The 21376-nt window shown below is 39.8% G+C and overlaps 1 protein-coding gene across 1 annotated transcript in view; it reads left to right on the plus strand.

Moving 5' to 3' along the window:
- Positions 1-21376, plus strand: part of pik3c2a (phosphatidylinositol-4-phosphate 3-kinase, catalytic subunit type 2 alpha) — a 58693-nt gene that overhangs the window by 11455 nt on the left and 25862 nt on the right. Inside the window, exons 3-5 of the mRNA XM_042495616.1 lie at positions 11114-11211; positions 12978-13138; positions 19515-19635. Of these exons, the coding sequence (XP_042351550.1) occupies positions 11114-11211; positions 12978-13138; positions 19515-19635 (380 nt within the window). The remainder of the gene's footprint in view (positions 1-11113; positions 11212-12977; positions 13139-19514; positions 19636-21376) is intronic.

A 21376-nucleotide genomic window follows, 5' to 3' on the forward strand; every position in this document is an offset into this window, starting at 1 on the left:
AAAGCCTCTGAAAAGTTTGAGATGGTAAGCCTGGCTGTCGATATGGACCGCCCTCCGCAGCTGGTAGAAATGTGTATAGTCACTTGTGTACGTGAGGCACCCATACACGTGCTGGCAGTGTACAAGATACAAACAATACTTTACGTTCCCACCAGTGGTCAAAAAGTGTACAGACTACTTTTAAGATCTGGGCAGGCCTCTCTGTTTGACATTGTGTTAGGGTTTTGTTTTTTGTTTTGTTTTGTTTTTTGCACTTTTTAAAACGCCCACTTCCTTCTCATTGTGTTTCTCTGTGTCATGGCTTAACAATTGGTCTCTGTGGCATGGTTCTTACACCAGGGTGATGATTAACCTTACAGCTCTGTTCTAGGCCCTTATTTCCAGAATTTCCCATGGCTGCAGAAAACCCCAGAATCTGACACAATTTGAACACATTCATTTGGAAAGATTATGATACAGTACAGTAAAAAAAATAATAATAAGGCAGAGCATGTCATAAACATGCCCTGCCAAGGGTAAATGTAATGTTCCAGCAGATCTGTACTGGACTCTACAAATCTATACTTTGCCACTAATCAAAGGCAACTTGTCCAATCTGTGCATTAAGCTGTGTTTTCCAAGGTTGAGGAATGTCTCTTCCCCTTGAAAGGATGACACATTGTTTGTTTACACTTGCCTATGTGTTATAGTATACAACGTGGAAGAAAGGGTCCACAAAGGGAACAGTAAAAGTGTTGAAAGATCAGGACAGCCTCAAGCTTGTCAGGTCGATTGTGCACCCCACATGCCTAAGGCCATTGCTGTGACCCAGGTTCGAGTCTGGCTTGGGCGCTTTGTTCTGCATGTCATATCCCCTTTCTCCCCTGTCAGGGGTAATAGATCATTTGGTCAATTACAAAAATATATCAGAATGGACAACTTCCTGTACAAATGAAGGTAAATGTGGCGTAGGTCATTCTGTCAGGTACGAATATCATCAGAATGGACGACTTCCTGTATAACTGTAGTAAAATGTGGCAAGGATCATTCTGATAGGTGGCGTAGGTCATTTTGTCAGCTACAAATGTCGATTAGAATGTAGTATTTCCTGTATAAATGCAGTTAAATGTGGCGTAGGTCATTTTGACAGCTACAAATATCTATCAGATTGAACTGTACTACTTCCTGTATAGATAGTCTACTAATGTACTAATCTACAGTACCTAGCACTGTTATTTACTCTAGCATTGTAACAAAGCACAATAATCTGAACACAGCAATAAAGACATGTAAAAATGACATGTAAAACTTGTAAAAATGCTCAGGTGACATTTGTAAGAATGACTGACAGAAGAGATGGAAGCCAACCAGTGAGTTGGCTGGTCTTCAGTGGTGTTACTGGTATTAGGTGCCAACTGCCAACTGAAGAATACAGTGAGAGCTCACAGCTTATATACCCAAAGATGATCTCATGCCTTTAATACTCAAAATAGAAATTCTTAAAATTGAATGGGGGTGTCTGTAAACAGGCAAAATAAAGTGCATACATGAATAACACATAAATAACTGGGCCATGACATATAAAAATCATCTGTGCCACATTTCCTGTGGTATCCACCATCTGACAAAATAAGAGAACAGTCTTTACTGTTTCATGGCACAATATAATGAAAACACAATATAGTGAAATGACCAGTTACTTTGAAAACGTCCACAGAATTTTTAGTGAGTAGTTTATTCGCTTCTCAAGGTCACTAGGATCTAAATCATGTCCATTATTGGATGTGGATCCACAGGGCTAGGAAAGTTTAACCAACTGCTGGCAGCCATTTTTCTTTTTAAAAAAAAGGTCCACGGTAACCAGGGTCAGAGTTTGTGATGGCCCGATATCCAGATTTGTTTCTAATGTATCCATGACCATGTCTGCCATTTGGTGCTTTTATCACAAATTGAGCGATTGTTATGATATATTGAGGTATGCCGCCCCACTATTATGTCTACCTTGAAGGTTGCATTTGCCGGTCAGACAGTCATGTTGTGTAACTTGAGCCTGTTTAGCTCAGCGTTCTTCACATACCTCCCTTAACACTCTCACTTTTTTATCTGCATCCTTTACGTCTTGGATCTTTGTGTATGCGATGTTGAGATGGTATGTGCTACCTTCTCCCCCTGATTCATCTGCTTTCGTGACAGTCAGCGCCCACGTTGTTATAAACAGGAACAAGCCCGTACAGCTCCTCTATGCCCCAGAGCAGCATCAAAGTGGCCTAAGAAGTTGCCCTTGTAAGTTTCTGTGCCAGCTCCTCTCTTATTTAGACTTTAGAGAAAGAGATGCTGTATTTCCATGAAGCTTGGATGGATAGCTATGGCATGCTGTAGTTTGAGCAGCTATAATTAGACCCTTCGATGTGGGGCAAATAAGACTCCTATATCTGCTTCACAACAAAATACTTGTAGTAGAATGGTGTGAAAATTATTTAATATGTAGCAGTAGCTTGAAATCTTCAGTTTTATAGGAGGAGTAGCTTAAAATGGGAATTTGGAATGTCACAAGAGAATAATCAAAATACTGATGAGAGGGATAAGAACAGGAGCATAAAAGTGAAACTAAACGTCCTACCACAGAGTCAGTAATACCAGGAGCTACTAGAAGAATAGGTACTTTTTCTTCCAGGCAGTTAACAGGCATGGCACAGCTTGTTTCAGGACTGATTGTACAGAGGTTTGGGCTTGCTTTCCAAGAAAGTATTGCATTCCCTATTGAAAAACGTTTTTTGTCTTGCTCTCCTTAAAATACCAAACCAGTGTTTTGCATAGTTTTTGTCTACATGTGCATTTACATCACTGCAAAAACATTTTTCAGAGTTTCCAGTTATGTTGTAGATTGTGAAGGGGATTTTTCTTCTATTTCAAGCAGCCTCTAGTTTCAGTTCATTTGTCTTTGGAGTGAAATGCATTGTCACATACTGTTATACCTAATTATTATGATAATTATTATGATAAAAGTGCTATATATGCCCATCTATTAGTGTGAGCGATGACAGTAAACACCCACCAACTGTTTTTACAACAGATATAAATAACTCAGCTGTTTCCACAAATACGGTCAAAGTGTAGGCTGATCAGTGATGCGCTGGCGTTGAGTTACAGAACAGATCCAGACATCAGACGCCTCTTAACCCTGAATCTAAAAACTTAATGAAATTCTCCACAGCCTTGCAGCACATTCTGAAATACTGGTTTGAGTCATGTTGTGGTTGTAGTAGTTGTGTACAACTGGTAGCTTATACTAGCTTTGTTGCTTGTACTTACCATGACAAATGTGGAGAAATTGATTCTGGGTGCAATCTTGTTTGGAGTAGCATATAATGTCACATGAAGGGGTAACACCTACTGTCTAAAGCCAAACTTGGCTTTGCATGTGGCCAAAGAGAAGTCTTTTAAGAATTGTAAGTATTGAAACTGAAAGGTAAATCTGGAAAAGAAAAACAAGGCAGAATTTGGGAATACACCGTCCTATGTCAGCTCCCCCTCTTCTCTCTCTGTCAGGATTCCTGCAGATCCTTCATTGAAATTTTTTGCCCAGTTGTTTCACTGGCAATTATGTGTCCTATGAAGTTTTTTTCAATATAGTTATTTGCAAGATGAGTGTTTGGATAGCACCAAGTCATCTTGAAGCTGCCAGGCCTTGTTGTGGTTGGCAAGAGTGCAGTGTAATATGTGGTAGTGTGGGCAGAGGTGTAAAATGGAAGAAATGAACTTGAACTTGGAGAATCAGTCAGAACTGGGCTATCAATTATTGAGTCACGCCACCTCTACTGTGCCGTCTCTTACTTTCTTTCAGTTTTACTCCTTTCTTTCTCTTTCTGTATTTATTGTCTCTCAACGGTCTCCTGGCCTTTATCGTGTTACTGTTTTTTTGTCTACCTTCTTTCTCCCCTTCACCAGTCTCTCTTCTTCAGTTGACTGACTGTCTGCAGTGCCTGGCTACTTACCCCTTGCTTTGGCCTTTGGGTGTAACGCTGTAGGTTAGTGATTATCAGCAGTCAAGCAAATAGCTCTATCTGCAGTTCAGCCGTCACGCCTCACAGCACCAACGCCTGCTCAGACCTGGCGCTTACTGTTTGCAAAGCAACACGAAAGGTAAATGCGTCATTTAACATAAGTTGCCATGTCTTACTTATCTTCACAATTGTTTCAAGAAGTGTAGTTCCACTTCAATCAGTGTTACTTGTTTTTTGGTTCGTGCATTAGATCGACAGATCCAGAGAAGAAATGGTAAGAATTTTTGCTAGATGGACTGACTCCAGCCACAAAGTGTATGACTATGCGAAGAGATGAAAAGGTGTTGGAAAAATGTGACGCAGATTTATTTGAACTGATTTACTCAATTTAAATTTAAAAATACTAGTTTTTCAGGAGAAAAATACTGAAGATGCACATTATAACTATGGTTAATGGAGATTATGATTATGTAATGAGCCAGATAAGACAGTCAGCTAGATTACATTTAATTCGTAGTGTTAAAACACACCCTGAAGTATTTGGCTTGCCCTTTTATTGCAGATTGAGTGAGCATGTCTCTGCCTGTTTGTTCTTGCACTGTTCCCTGGCTAATTTTGTCTGAACTGGCAATTACTATCTGAGCATGTGCTGTTGATTCAAGATCACAGTGTGAACGTGTGAAACATACAGTATACCAGCATGCACTGTACATTTTTGCCATCTGAACACACCATCAAATCTCTCCTGCCCCCGCAGACTTCAAGACCCCCGGCAGCCCTCTTACATCACTCACACCTCCACACTATCCTACTCTTCCCCCATTTTCTTTTATTATCATCTAATTACACCTTTAGCACAAGTATGAGAATTTCGTTCTACCAGGCAGATTGCAGGGTTAGAAGATGTTGTAGTGCAGCTGGGATGTGACATGGATTCCAGTTAGCTGTGTGACTCACTGGGCAAACATCTTTATGTCTCCTAACCTTTGACCTTATTTACTGACAGAAAACAAGAGACACATTGTGGACGATGGAGTGAAAAAGCAGGTAGAAGCCAGATACTAATGCATGTAATAATAACCTCTCTAACAAATGTTGAAGGATGAAGATGTATTGTACAGTTATTCAGAGATTTCAGAAACGGCCTCCAAACAAAAAACTCTTTAATCAGTGTTTATTCCACAGTCAGTCTGTCACTTGAACCACAATTGTTTTCAACCAGGGATTTCAGTTTATGACAGGAAGTATGAGTAGGGTAGCCATCAGTCACTTCCTGATCGAAAGAAGAAGTAGATTTGTGTTTTCTGAGCAGCTGGTTCCTCTGATGTGAACTGTGGAGCTTCTCACAGACACTCAGTCTCATCTCATCTCATGAAGCTGCATCTGTACAGGAGTGTTTAGGAAATGTTCGTGCACAAAGCCAAAAACACTTTAGCTGACAATTAAGGGTTGCTGAGTGTTCACAACCCATTAAAATCAATCTTCATCTCTTCAGTTAAGTGCTGGATCTGCATAACAGCATCACTCAGCATTTCCCACAGATATTGTAAAAAGGAGTCTGGAGCCACTGTGGTACATTTTGCTTGTTCTGTGTTGAGTATTGCAGGTCATTTGCAGGTTTAGTGTGAGATGAATACCTGAATTTAGATGACAACACTGATAAAAAAAACAACTGATTTATGCTACTCTTAAACATTATTTTTGAAGTTTAGCACTATATAAGTAAAATTCCTTGCAGTTAACTAACCATCATGTGTTGCCGCACAGCCTCTTGATTTTTAAAACCTTGTAGCCTGGTGAAATATTAACAGTGGCTAGTGAATATTTGAGTGCAGGTTTCTTGTGGACAGTCTGGGGTAGTTTTCATTAGGCTGGCACAGAGAGGTACGGAGGTGTCTGATGTCTAGATGTATAGTGTAACTCAATACTGATGTTCGGCTTGGAATTACAACCAGCCGCCAATCGTGGCTGTGGTTGGTTGAGCCTTTCAGTTCTTCCACTGCACGCGGTCAAGCTTTCTGCATGTCTGTGTCCCATGTGAGACACGACAAAGTTCCTTTAAGCTAACTGTGATCTTGTCTGTTAAACTTAAGACAAAAAATCCTTTGTGCTTGCTTTGTTGGGTTGAAGCTGGTAGGACTGATTCAAATAGTGTATTAAAGAGAACTGGATACCACGTTCAAAGGAGGTAACCTAATTCATTCCATTGAAGTTGCTAACTTGGTACATGAAAAAGCTCTATGGGCTTCCTCACGGTTCTGCATGTTTAAGCTCAGTAGTCAATTACCGTCCGAGCCGGATTGAGACTTCTGCTGGCCAATCCAACTGACTTCCTGTTGGCTGCCTGTGCTAATAAATGGGACAGAATAATTGAATCTTACAGCTCTTTTAGACTTTCTAGGATGGGAATTGCTCAAATTCTGATAATATGAAGCGCACTTATGCTAGGACAAATAAAACAGGAACCCAGTCATTACATTGCTTTACAGTGTGAGCAGTGGTCAAAAATTCAATCTCTAAAGTGTTTATCCTTTCATAACGCATTTCTTTCCTACTTCCCTCTACTGAACAAAAATGAAGCCACAATATCTCAGATACAGGTGCTGCCATTTTGCACTTTTGGAGCCAGAATCTGTGCATTAGCAATAAGGAAGTGGTGCCATGGTATATAGTTCCCACCCATACATCCGTCCAACGCAAATGCAAGAAATGCCATTTATTGTAAGTGCACCCATTGATACATGCTGTCAATCATGACATCAGACCTCCTTTTTATAGCGTCAATTAACTAATTAAAACCAAACGTATCAGAAAAGTAAACACTTGAACAAACATCAGCATGACAAGAACTATCAAAAATGACAGAAACAGTTATTTGATGTATACTTTGAGTTTTTAATTTTTGTCCAAGTCCCATCCACAAACGTGATGGGTTTTATACTGCAGCCAGATCAAGATTTTAGCTTCACTTTTGGGGGGCTGTCATGCTATCCATCTTTATATTCAGTTATGGGTTTAAAGCTGTTTCAAACAGCCACACTTGAGGGCAGGACAAAGTGCCCTGACAAGTACTGAAGCATACTGGCACCTTTAATCCCTGCCTCCAGTACAAGCTACGACTGAAGAGCAGATTTCTAAAATGTTGCATATCCATAAGAGAAAAAAAACCCATCAAAACATCATTCAGTATGTCTAAAATGTTGTGTAACAGTTCTATTGAGTCAGCCATGAGGTTAAGTTACCCTCAGAAAAATAGCACAAATAGTTTTATGTCTGTGTCATTTTGTGGAAGCAGGAGTCGCATGTTTTATAATTGATTATGTCTCACTTTGAGGAATGTGACCAAGTATGTGATGTAGAAAACCCAGGACAAAAACACCTCTTTTCCAGGCATGACTCTTGCCAACATAGATATTTGTTAGGGAAGTCAGAGCTCTCAGCAGGTTTGGAAAGTCTGGAAAAATAACCTTTGACAAGTTCCATGTCTTGTCTGTGTAAAAGTTTGGAAAAATCCACCAAGGAAATCTGTCATGAGAAAGTTGGAAGACAAAGCATTTTAGATTCTGCAGCTGATTTTTGTGGATTAAAGTCATCTTTTAGATTTCTGTCATTACCAGCTCCAACTATGAGTGGCATACCACAGTGCAGCATGACCGGCCATCATCAGGGCTATAATCTTCCTGTATGTTGTACAGTGTGTTCCTTGTATTACCGTCAGTACTGTGACACATCCCCGTACAAGCAGAGAAAGGATGACGGATTAGTCCTTTCTCTGAACGTGTGAATCATATGAAGCCTTTCCCATGACTTCAGACACCAGGAGCTTTCTGTCCGGGTCCAACAAAATCGATAGAGTGAAACAAAGATGGGCCTGTCCCACTGTACAGCCCGCTGAGTGTGTTTGTGTGTGTGTTTTAGTGTGACCATCAGCTAACACGGCCTCATTGGATTATCTGCCCATGTTTGTTTTTGCTGAAGCAATCCTCACTCCAAGCATAAACACTGCTAATATGCTCTGTTAGTTTCTTTCTTTCTCCCTCTCCCCCTCTGTTGTTTAATCTCTCCCCCTCTTTTATTTTCTCTCTCTTCTCTCCGACTCTATGTCGCCTCTCTCTGTTTATTGATTCTTCTGTTGTTTTTTTCTCCTAATCTTCAAATATAGAATGACATGTGTTACATATCTATCAATAGTCATACTGAACCACTAAGAAAAACATTCAGCATTTCTGAAAATAGTTGTGCATGCAGAAACCCAGTCTTTTCTCTGCCTCACTGGGAGATGCAGGTGGTTTGGTCTCAGGCTTGGCCTCCTTTCCCAGCTCCACATGCTGACTTAAAGATTTTATCTCCTGGAGTTATGTTGGGTCAGTCAGCACTTTGAACAAAGCTCTTGGGGCTTCACAGTTGTGGTCTAAATGTTATCTTGGATTAAGCTGCTTGATGTTGTTATCAGGGTAATTAGGCCTTCGTGCTCTTTTCTTTTTTCATTTTAAGATGATTTTTGGGGAGTATTTTGCCTTCAGTTGACAGGAATCAAGGGGGAGATAGAATGTGGTTTAAGGTGCAGCAAAGACATTTGGCTGCAATCAGGCCAGAGTCATAGTCAACCAGGGTCACCAGGATCATGGTTATGGCATACGTCCTGGCCACCAGGTCAATTAATTTATGAAGAGCAGGATTATTTTACCATATTTTATGAAGAGCTAAAACCATTTCTAGATTAGGCAATCGACAGACTATCAAGAGGCAAATATTTAAGTACATAAGACAAAAGAAACATCACTTTAGACTCTGGAAAAACTGCAATCCCCATTTTTTTAAAAAAAACTATTTTTTGACATTTAATACACCAAAAATGCATTGATCAACCAAGAAAATGTTAGTCAGAATAATCAACAATAAATATTATTGTGAGTTGTATCCCTCATTTTGTGTCTGTCATGAATTCATAAGATCTTCTCAATGTTGAGCACCACACATTTTAGGATAGGGCCTTATGGTAGTTTGAAACTCGTAACATGAAGTCATTTGAGGCATGTCTAAACAGACTGAGGTGTGAGTCCAAAACAAAACAATCAGAAGACAAGAAAAAAGATCTACAGTTAGTACTCAGGCTTCCCACAGATCTTTGAAACCTTTGAAAGTTCAGTTTTATTTGAGGACAAAAATCAAGACCTTGAAATATTTTTTTAAACAGACCTAAATAAACATTGTGAATAGTCATTGGAAGTGCTTGAATTTATCTGTGTGAGTCATTGTTTCTTAAATGCTGTCTGTGAGCTCCTGTAAGCCTGCTAGTTCTCAGTGCTGTAACAGTAATCCTTAACCTTGATCTGTGTCTCAAGATATGCAGTGTTGGGCCCTTGAATTTAAGGGAATTGGGCCTGGACTGTCCTCGGAAGGTGCTTGAATTTGATGTTTAGGGTTTTTGAATCCTGTGTTACAGGCCCTAATTAAAATGTGTACTACTGTCATTTTCACAAGGTTATAATAATCACGCATATGTTTTTGTCAGTAGTCTCTTGAAAACTATTGAAACACAACCAGAACATACAGGAAATATGTACGCAGTATGTAAAGTAAATATTTCAGAAAAACAACAGGCCACAGTTCCATGTATTTAGGTGTGACCCTTTTTCCCTCTTAGCATGTCTTGAACTCTCTTGGGCAGACAATATGAGATTTACAATACAAATCTTCTGGTAAAGCAGAAGATTATTTAAGAAAATGTCAAGATAGTCTGCCCAAGAGAGTGCTACATGGAAAGGGGGAGGTCACACTAAATATTGGCTTCAGTTTGAAGAAGCCACTTTGTTCTGACTTTTTTGGTGTTGTAATGCATTGTATCTTAATAAAGAAACTATATATATATATATATATATATATATATATATATATATATACACTAGTTGTAACTTTGCTAAACGACAGTTAAATGGTGGCCTAAGACTTTTGCACTGTAATGTATAAATCTCTTTTTGGGGGAGTTAAGAGGAACTATATAAGTTAAATTGACCTGACCCTTAACAAGTTGTGGCAAAATAACCGTTAAGAGGTTTTTCTACTCGTCCTGTGTCATCACTGCACATGAAAAATAAGCTGTACATTTCCCACGAGCTCATCAAAAAACACTCTGTTCAAAATCTCCCACAAGTCTTCGAGGTGAAGAATAAACTGTTATTATGACATTCCAAACATTTCCTTTACCCTCGCTCCCTTTTCTTCCCAGAGTGATGTCAGAGTCCCAGAATTCCAAGCCATGACAGAGCACTTTTGCAGACAGCCCAGAGCCTGTTGAAGGAAGGGGCGGGGCCCTTTCACTTCTCATTTCCTGTTCTACAGGAAGTGCATTCCTTAGGAGCTGGCAGTTTAAAAAAAAAAAAAAAAAAAAACGCAGAGTGTTACTGCAAGTTCCCGGCAACAGGCCAGCCTCCAGGAATCTCTTAGAGTAATTCCTACGGGAATTGTCTCAGGACCTTTTTGTGTGTGTGTGTGTGTGTGTGTGTGTGTGTGTGTGTGTGTGTGTGTGTGTGTGTGTGAGAGAGAGACAGAGAGAGAGATAGGTCTTCAACTCTTTCAACTAAGTTCTTAAAATATTTATGAATAAAAAATAGATTTGACTAAAGCATTTTCTCCATGTTTTTCAAAACTTTGTTTCCATTCTAAGAGTAAGCCAGCTCAGCCTTTGGAGTGTCCAGTGTTATTTTATGTGCCAAAGACAAAGTTGTAATTGAAATTTACACTTAAAAAGACCTTAATTAAATGTTGAAGTAATGTTCCTTTTAACAATTTAAGAGACAAAGGCATAAAAGAGCTGGAGACCACTGTGTGTGTTTCTTTGTGTCAAGCCTTTGCTCTTGCTGGCATACACACTTTGTAGGGATTCATAGCTCTGAGGTATTTTTAATAAAACTGCTCCTTTTTATCCACAGTCAGACCTGTTAAACTGATATAATGAGCTCATATGTGTTTGACACACTATAAATGCCTCACGGCCACTCTTTGTCTTTGTGCCCTGCCTGTCTCCATCTGGCCTGCTGCTGTTTGACGCATATACCGGTAAGCGTGTTACTCACATGTATTCTTCTAGTTCCTCTAAAACATTGTCTTTGTGTCTTTTGCTCCTGTAGGACAAGGGAAAAGGAAAAGGTTTGGTGAAGAATGCCGCCTTGGAAGAAGAGGACGCTCAAAACCTGGAGGTTGTTGCCTTCTGTGAAGACGTAGCAACGTAAGATCCTTCCTCTTGGCATAAAAATGCAGTTGTTGTTTGTCTGTTCTTGACCTTTTATGCCATTTATGATGACAATTTAGAGATACATGAACTAACAATAAGCAGGTGATGGTGATGTTGCCACCTACAGGCAAGGGAATTAAAAGCAACAGTAGCACTAATGCCTCCTGCAGGGAGAAGGGTCCAGCGACACGCTGCCTTAAAGTCCTCGCAATCCTCCCCCAACAACACTGTACTACTTGTGTCTCACCACGTCTCTTCTCTCCATTCTTTCTCAGTGTCTATGTTAACCAATCGCTTCATGGCCATACAGTGCATTGATGTATTAATGTTAGAAAAACAGGGCTGCTGTGGCTAGCAAACGTGAACTGAGATGCTAGTGGAGGCAAGGTTTTTTTCTCTTGAATGGTGAAGGCATGACCCGCCCTGCTTAGCCTTACTCTGGCTTTGATTGGCTTACCCTTACCCCTGAATTCCACCAGCTCTGTCAGTGGCGCGTTACGACCTTGGCATGGCCTCCGGATCTGACCCCTGACATTCCAGATGATGCTTGTAATTCCACGGGCACGGCTTGGAATGTCTTAACCGCATCCCAGATGTGGCTCGCTGTTCTTCTCCGCGTGAAATACGTAAATACGTAAAATACTATTTTTGCTGGAGATGGACAGCAGCCGCATCAAGCCGCAGACCAGATTGTACTAGGCAGGAAGTCAAGCCACAGTGCATCCAGTCACTTTTCAAAATAAAACACCTTGCCTGGACTCGGGATCATGTTTAACTTAACTAAAACGCTTATTAACCGTATCTGCACCTTTTGCTTCCAGCAGCCCTCTGTATTCTGTCCAGCTGGAGAATCAATGCTCCTGCCAACAGGCACAGTACATGAAATAGTCAGAAAGAAGATAATAATTAAGAAATTTGATCACAAACCCATATATTGTAAACATTGAAACTTTGGCCTGATGGTGGTGCTACATGAAAGGTCAGGGGATCGTGACAGTCCATAGGATTCATTCTCATGTGTGCACAAAATGTCACGGCGATATGTTTTCTAGCTGAAATATTGTATTTCAGTCTAGTGGTGGTGGAGCGACATCCCTAGATTGATGACAGTTGCATGGATAAATATAGCATTTTTGTTCTTGTTTGTATGTGAGTGGAAATGCATACTTGTACATTTTGCTGCATAACATCTATGTATAAACTTAATTCCATGTTTTGCAGCTCTGTTCATTTCCTGAGCCTGTACAGAATCTCTTACTTGCTCCAGTAGTTAGCTCTGGGTGGAGTGGTGATGAAGCTGTGCTTAGGGAATCCACTTCCATTACAATAACAGAGTCAACGCCCGCTCTCTGCCTACTTGTTGGTCCACACTCACTCCACATAGTTGCAATTACAGTTACCTTAACCTCTCATAAGAGTGTATATGAGGAAAATGTTAAAATTATTCCAGGCAGAGGCAGAATGATTAATTATTGTGCATGGAGGCTATTTCCAGTTGACATAAATTTTAAATGATGTTATATAACCTCATCAGCGTGCATATGCATACCAATTTTATTCAGATTTGCTTTTCCTCTTCTCCTCTTCGCCTGTTTCCTGTTATTCTGCCCATGATGCATCCAATATTTTCATCCAAGCAATCAGATCCATATGCCAGGTTGGCTCTTGCTGCCCCTCGTGTGTTGTCACTGCATTAGCCAACTTGGCAAAATACTGAAAAAAGTGTTGACTCTTCTCTGTTGTGATTTTTTTCCTACCAGTCTGCGCTCCAAATTCTCTCATGATGACATGTCCACCAACCCTGGCTACGTCCTGAGCCCTGTCATTACCCAGAGAGACAGCGGGGGTGACAACAGCTGCTCAGTCAAGGTTTCTATTGAAATCTCAGAATCTCAGCAGCCTGTAACCTTCACCTGTGATGGTAAGCACTCAGTTACAAAAATGTCCATCCATCTTTAAACCAGCCCTAAACAGAATTTTTTTAAAGTATATAGCAGATTTTACACAGAATGTAACCAGCTTTTGACACTAAAACATACTGAGCACAAATCCTAATGTCAAGATATGTCTGATGGACCTCTCAAAGGGTTGGCATTTGAACTGATCAATAAAGAAATGCAATTTTAAGCAGCCTTCCCTCTCTGTAGAGATATTAAACAACAGTTTGAATGCCTCCACACTGGCGTTCGTCCATCCACCTTCAGGACATTTCTTCAAATTTGGCACAAACATCCACATAGACTCAACAATGAACTGGTTAGATTTTGGTAGTCAAAGGTCAAGGTCACTGTGACCTTACACAATATGTTTTTGGCTATAACTCAAGAATTAATGCGCCTATTATGACAACATTTCATATACGTGTTTAATAGTGTATTATGATGAGTGATATTTTATGTCCCAAAGGTCAGATGTCAAAGGTCAGCTTCAATGTGGCATCATAACATCATGCGAAAAAAAAATTCTGGCATTAAATCATTACTCAGAAACAGATGGGGAGACATTTGTTCAGATACTGAATTGGTGACACTAATCTTGGTTGCCCACCTTGAAACTGTGCTGGTTGTATAGCTCTTCTCTGCTGTCAGGGCGAAGATGTGTGTGAAGTATCCATGTTGTCACAGACAAACTATAAGTGCAACTGGACCGGTACACAGAGGCATACAACTGCTAGGCAGTGATTCTAGTTTTTTTTACAATAGACATACAGTTAATTGCATGAATGGCCCAGTGTTAAAAAGAGTATAATATCCTCTGTACATATGACAAACCATTGCATTGAAGTTAGCCAAAAGAAACCCTATACCCCCCTTGCCTTTAAGAGTGTGCAGCTCAGATTGCAGATATGAGAGCTGTGTAGGAGGAAACAACATTCACAGCTGCCAAACTCTTTACCCCCTCCCCAACCCAATTTTTTTCTTTTTCTTTTCATTTTTTTTTCAGTCGTGGGAAGTACACTACGTTCCTTTTCCGCACAAATAAAGGTTTGTCCCCTCACCATGGAGTACCCATGTTGGGCAAAAGGGACTGGAGGTTTTGTTTTGTTTTTTTCCAAGGGCCAGCTTAGCTCTTTGGTTTCCTTCCCTGGGTCTTTGGGGAGCTGTTATTGGCTAACCCCTCGTTATACACACACAAAACTGCAACCTCCGTGATTAACATGTCTTTTGGTGTCTGAAGCCAAGCTCGCTGGAGGCTGTTGGCCAACCCAGTGGGCTTTTTTGTCAAACATATTATCCCAACTGTGTGACCAAGTTCACTGCTTTCAATGTAGGTCCCTGAGTAGCAGTAGGTCACAAGTGTGTTTTTTTGTTTTTATTGTGTGTGTGTGTGTGTGTGTGTTTTTATTTATTTATTTATACATATTTATGACAACCAACCCATATACCTACACATAAGCAGTCTTCAGCGCTCTCTAGTGTGTCTATATAACTGTCCCACTGACCCAGACACCACTCTGTATAGCCCAGTTCAACAACCTATAGGAAATAAATTTACTGCTTTCCTCGTCCTAATGGTACTCTCCAAGCTTCCTGTGTTGACTCCTGGTTTAGCTTGTCTTCCTGCTTCTGCTGAAGTCACCTTCTTTAATCACACTGTCCACGGTCACTTCCTAGATGCATTTCCTTCTTTTCAAGTATGATGTCTTCTTTGTTGGTCCCTGGTTGACTTCCTAGTTGGTCAGTAGCATGTTGACCCACATTGTTGGTGTTCTCAGACACTGCTGGAATCTGCTCCCCGAAACAAGTCAAGTCAACAAAGAGCCTCAGTTCTACTCAAAGCTCAGGCAGAAAGCTGGTGAGAGAGTCAGAGGAAAGGAAGGATACTTCACATTCTTCATTTCTTCTGTCTCCTGCCCTCTTTTTGTTGCTTCTTTCCATTTTACTTTTGTGCTTTTCCCACTCTTCCCGTTTCCCATTGGTCTTTTTTCTCATTTTGTCTGCCCTCCCTTTTTTTGCATTACACTATCTTCCTCCACCCTTGTTTCCTAGCAGCATCGCCTCATCCCTCTTTCTCGCTGTCTTGCCCCGTTGTCCTCTTAAACCTGTCATCACATCAGTCTGTTCTCCTCTCTTGCCTCCCTTTGATGTCATCTTCTTTGTATTTTCTTTCTCATCTTTTTTCTCTCACATTTTCTATTGTCTCTCCGTCTTCTATTTTGTTTTATTAAAGGAATACAACGCCTGCAGAATGACCATTTGTATTTCAATTAGTCACCACATGCAACATTGAATATGTGTAAGAAACTTTCTCTTGTATGCCTCCATATTGAATGAAGAGTCATAAAAATACAAACATTCTTCATGAGTTAATGGGGATTATGTTTGACAACAGCAAAACTATGTCAAAACTTCCATTTACAAACTTTTAAACGACTCGTGTGGTCAAATCCAAGTCTCAATCATCCAGTGTATACAAAGTACTTCCAAAACTTGTTCTGGAAGTTCGAAAACTGCATTTTCACTAAACCTTACATGTGGGTTTGAACTTTGGTGTTCAGGCTCAGGCACGCTCAGGGCTCGCTACTTGTAGGAGGATGTTCTTTATATTTCAACATTTTAGTGATTCATGTATTTGTCAAGTACTTAGTATACGACTGGATTATTGAGACTTTGATTATACTGCATGAGCTGTGTGCGAGCTTGTGTGCGAGCTTGTGTATGGATGTTTAGATATAGTTTTATTGTTAAACAAGGTCCCCACTGACTTCTGTTCATGGAGTTTTGGTCACAAATTCAAGTTCGGTAATCGATACACAAATGGTAATTATGCAGGTGAAATATATAATATTTTCTATTTTTCTCTGACTTGTATTTGTATGGAATCAAATAAATTGCACAACTTTCACTCAGTATTGCAAAAGGTTGTTACACTTACTCGACTGATTATCTTGTGAAAAGTAAAAAAAAAAAAAAAAAATCAGTTGAGTAAAGAATTATGTAGGTTTACAAGTTTGGTCCTAATAAATAGTTGAAATATATTGCCCAACAGTTAAAAAGGGGATCAGGATGTTAAGAAACATCTGCTTTTACTGCTTACTTGCTGCATCTTCGCCTAACCCGTATTTCTAGAGAGCAGTCAGAAGAAAAGACAGTCAATTCTTCCAGAGCTTGGCTGTGAACTACTTGGGATTCTGGAGATTCCTAACATACTGTGGCTGGAGATTGAAGGAGTGAGAGAGGAAGAAAGAGAGAAATGAATAAAAAGAAATACAAAAGAGAGAGAGAATGCAGAGAGAAGGAGGAAGGGAGAGTAGGAGCAGAGGGAGAAAGAGAGAGAAAGTCAGGGAAAAAATGAGATGTGAGAAAAGGGGAAATATAGGATTTAAGAAGGCTAGACAGAGAAATAAAAGGATGTAGTTTATGAAGAAATAAAGTTGTAAAGGCGCAGAGAAATATTTAAATGAGACAGATGTGATGTACTATAAACTGATGACAGAGGTAAGAAATGCTGGGAGTTGGGCTCAGGTTACTGTCTGCGGCTTAGAGGGTTTAGAAGAGGAGGAAACACACACACTGTTATGTTCCTCTTTTCAGGCATATAGACACAAATTTCCCTGACTGCATTAGTTTTAGTTAGGCGAACCTAATAAACTGGCAACTGAATGTAAATTAAAGTGAGATTTTAAAAAGCTAAAACAACCAGTCCAACATGCTAAAACTTGATGAAACAACGCATCAAGTTACAATTTGTACAGATTTTTCCACTTCATTTCTCAAGGACAACGTAGCTGATTTGTTTGTGTTCTTGTGGCGTGACATGCTTGAGACTTTGACTGTAGGTTAGAGTTCAGCAGTAAAAAGATAGAAATACATGAGATAAGTTATTGGCATCATGAAGCTATTACAGTATGCTTTAATCATGAATCATTTGTATGCATGTCATCCTTAAACTCTTAATTTTTCTGCTGCAATGTATCGTACTTTTGCTTCTGATTATTGTGTTCCTTTGTCTCTGGATCTATCTGACGGTTGGATAGAAATCTCTGTTTCCTCTGAGTCATGAAGGAATTACATCATTCCTCTTTTACATTTGAAATGTGTTGGTCCTGTGGATTTAACAAGTGCTGAGTGACTTCTGGCTTTATTCTGCCATCTCGCCAGCCCTCCCTTTGTGGATTCCAACACGACACAGATTGGACCTGAAGGACTGTTCACATAACTTACTTATTACATTGCTTATTATTAAAGTATTGTGATAGATTTATTCAGATTTTTTTTTAAAAATCCCAGTCCCTAGCAAGGTTTTTATAGTTAAGAAAAAACTAAACTAAAATCAGGTGTGAAAAAGTTTTTTAGTTAAAGGTATACTGTTTATAAACACACTCGCCAGCAAAACTGAAAGTAAAAGCCATCCCCAGATTTACTTTCCTTTGGCGTTTCTGCCTTGCTATGTTCACTTTTTTTTCTGCGCATTGTCTCCTGGATGCCTGCTGCTTATGGTCTTGCAGCTGGTTGCCTCCTTTATAAAGCCTCAACGTCAACTGAGCACTCTGGGGGTACACACCCATAAATATCCCAAGCACAGAAAATAAAAGAATACAGGCAGAGGGCAGATAAATACACTACCACACATCTAGTAGGTCTTAAGTGACAATTGACAGAAAATCAATGTGAGTGTATACATATTTTTTAAGAAAATCCTGCATAGAACACTTTTAACTAAAATAAAATAAAAAACTAGACTTTAGAAGACAACAAAAGGTTACTGAAATGATATAGTGTATTACAAAACTAACTAAAATGAAATAAAAATTTACAGGAAATAATTTAATTAATTTTTTAGTCTCAGTTTGGTCAAATGTGTCAGCAATCATTAGGAGGTATTGGTTCATAGGTTTATTGTGACGTAGATGTCTACATTACTTTGAGTCAGTTGCCTTCACAAAGTGTTTTTTTTTTTAATTGTAAAACCTTTTCTTAACTACGTCAATTTTGCCCCTGACAACTGCCCCCCATATTAAATGAGGAAAACTAATTGAAAGGAGCAAACCCACTTCAGTAACTATTTGATACAAAAATAAAATTAAAATAAAATCAAATGGAAAAATATATATAATTACTTGAGGGAGTACCCAGTACTTAGGTTTGTGTCAGATATACCCTCAATATTTGTGCCGTGTGCCTATATGTGACCCCACCAGCACCATTCCCCAACCATGTGTGAAATGGTTGACGGCATGCGACGGAGGAATTTCCTCCTCTTTTAAACAAGTGCCTTCAAAAATGCCATGCTGGGAATTCCCTCACCACCTCAGAGTACTCACAAAACGAGGCGTTGCCTCTCTAATTGCTTTATGACAAAACACTGCAGCATATGTAGAACCTCGGAGACCAACACTGCGTCCACACAGACCTACAAAGCAATGAAGCGAAAGCTACTGGTTTCAGTTGTAAGAAAAGACGCATCATTCCTCTGAAGGGTGGAGGTCTGTTATTGCCTTAGCCAGGGGTGCCCCCCCCCCCGTGTGTTAGTGTGAACGCCTGTTAAGTAACCTGAGTGTTTTCCTCATCCAAAGCTGACATGTTTCTGTGTATGAAGTGTCTGTATCCGTCTTTGTATCTGTCTGCTCGTGTTTGTGTGTCTTCAAGGTTAAGAGTGTGCTAAAACCCCTTTAGAAGTAGCTAATCTGTTACGCATCAGGTTTCACTCTCCACCCAGTCTTTCCCTGGCCACACACATCAAATATTGGCGCATACACAAACACCTAGAGCTCACCCCTAAATCCCCCCCAAATTAATATCGTTCCACAACACACTGCTGTAGTTCCTTTGATTTGAGAACAGGTTTGATACATGAGACGTTCAAAAAACGTCAGGATGGTTTGCGGGCAGAGAGAAATTCTGATTAATGTGAGGCCCAGAGTTCAGTTCCCACAGCAGCAAATGGGTGTCGGTTTTGAGCAAGTCTCTCGCCACGTAGTATGACATGATTGCCACTTGACCTCTGACCCCTATAATAAAATGTGTACATCTGAGGTGCTCGAAAGTCTTCTGTTCGTTTAGCTGTTGATACGACATGCATTGTGTTCCCACTTGTTTTAGTTTCCTCTAATTGAAGTATCTTGTTTTAAAGCCATTTTACATAATTCTGATCATGTATTTGTTTTTTGCTCTCTTCAATCATTCCTTTTCCTTTCCATCTTTTCATTCTCTCTTTTCACCAACCACTTATCCCTGCCTTCTCTCTGGTTCTTCTGTTTTGCTGCCCTTCCTTCACATCTGTCTCATTTGGTTCCCTTTCCCCTCCATCACTGTCCTCCTCCCTGTCAATCTCTCCATCCTATCTGCCTTCCTCAGTGAGTTCTCCAGTGGAGCTGCTGATCAGCCAGACTCTCTGCTGGGTCCACGATGACCTGGACCAGGTCGACTTCTCTAGCTACCTGCTCAAAGTCTGTGGCCAGGAGGAGGTGCTGCAGAAGTGAGTAAACACATACAGAGGAGTTAGGTTGTTGCATCTTCCTCTCCATGTTATGTTTTGATTAATGAATGAAACCTGTTGCCCCAAGGGGAATTTGCTGGGGACAAATTATCATAAAGTAATAGTATTAGAGTGTCAAAAAACACAACACAAACACAACAACAACACATAAAAACATTTTTTAAAAAGCATAAAATGTCATAAACAAAGCATTTGAAAAAGGACAGTTAAAAAAGTTCCAGATCATGTGATCAGTGCTTGTTAAGCAGTTGAATGTCACATGGGACAAATAAATCATGTGATGCCTCACCTGCCCATACCTATGCCCTGGAGGCATATTCAGACCGTAGAGGGTGCAGTGAATCTGCTATGATCCTATGAGCTAGATTCATTTTACACTGGAACTGGGAAAAACAAAGTTTCCAAAGCTGCAGCTTTTTAAATTACGCACAGGGTTTTGAATAGGTTTAATTTTGTTTTCTATTCCCCTTAACCTCTGCATGTGTCTCTCTCTGTTTTTCTCCCTCCTCTCTCCATCACTCTTATCTTCGCATTCACTCAAAATCTTGTACAAAGGACACTGGCAGATATTTCTATATCTTGCCCCACATCCCCCTCCTCTGCCAGTGAAATTCTCTTCTCCCTCAAATCTGGGAAACGTGGGAATGGTTACTCCCATACTAGGACTTAAAGGCCCAACACACCCAAGTGTTCAAAGTTGCATAATTAATCTGTCATGACTATAATTGCTGAAGAGATGAACATGTGTATGCTGGGTGATCACACACTGTCACCGCTCTTTACAGCCTTGCATTAGCCATACAAGAATGCCCATGAATCATATTATTACCATAAAACTATATATATATTCTTCTTAATTCTTGTGTTAACCATTAAGAAGGTTTGAGATCTTGTTTGCTCTTTTGTTTTTTGTTCTTTGCTACTTTGAGAAAAAGTTTCAGGTCCTATGCATACACTGAGATCTTTTTTATATTTTGCTCTTAATTACAGTTTTGAAAATGGATGCTTTGATAAGCTCAACAATTTTATCATTACCTCATCCGTCATCATAGTCAAGCCAGCCCTCTCAGTATGTGGCATGAAGCTATGTATCATCTGCCAAATTCCAAATGTTGGTAATTTAGTCAGAATCCCAAGTCACAATAACTTGCTTAACAGTAGCAACTGAATATTTATATACAGGCTGTTTTTTCTTTCTAAATTTTGCCCCTACTGTAGCCTCCTGACTGGCTGCATTTACGCATGATTAACTCTACACAAATCATCTAAAATTGAATAATCATTGAACAACAGCACATGCCCAAAGGATGACAATTTTACAAAAATTATTGTTATCATTGTCGGTGTTTGGGAAGTGTTTTTATGTTTCCATGCCAGCAACGGCCGTGGCCAAAGGCGTCATGTTTTCCGTCTGTAAATTCATCTCAATCTCAGGAAGGCGATATCTCAGGAAAACCTTGAGGGAATTTCCTCAAATTTAGTACAAGGATGAGCTGGTCAGATTATGGTGGTCAAAGGTCACTGTGATCTCACAAAACATATAAAAATGACAAAAGGCCATAACTCAGGTATTCGTTCACTAATTATGAGAAAATTTCACAAAAATAGCAATAGGATGAAATGATGAAGTAAATTTATTGTATATCCAAAAGGTCAAAAGTCAACTTCACTATGACATCTTCATGTTTTGCAAAATAACTTCTCTGGCCATTATTCAACA

This window comes from Plectropomus leopardus, chromosome 11 (assembly GCF_008729295.1).
Source record: "Plectropomus leopardus isolate mb chromosome 11, YSFRI_Pleo_2.0, whole genome shotgun sequence".
Taxonomy (NCBI): Eukaryota; Metazoa; Chordata; class Actinopteri; order Perciformes; family Serranidae; genus Plectropomus; species Plectropomus leopardus.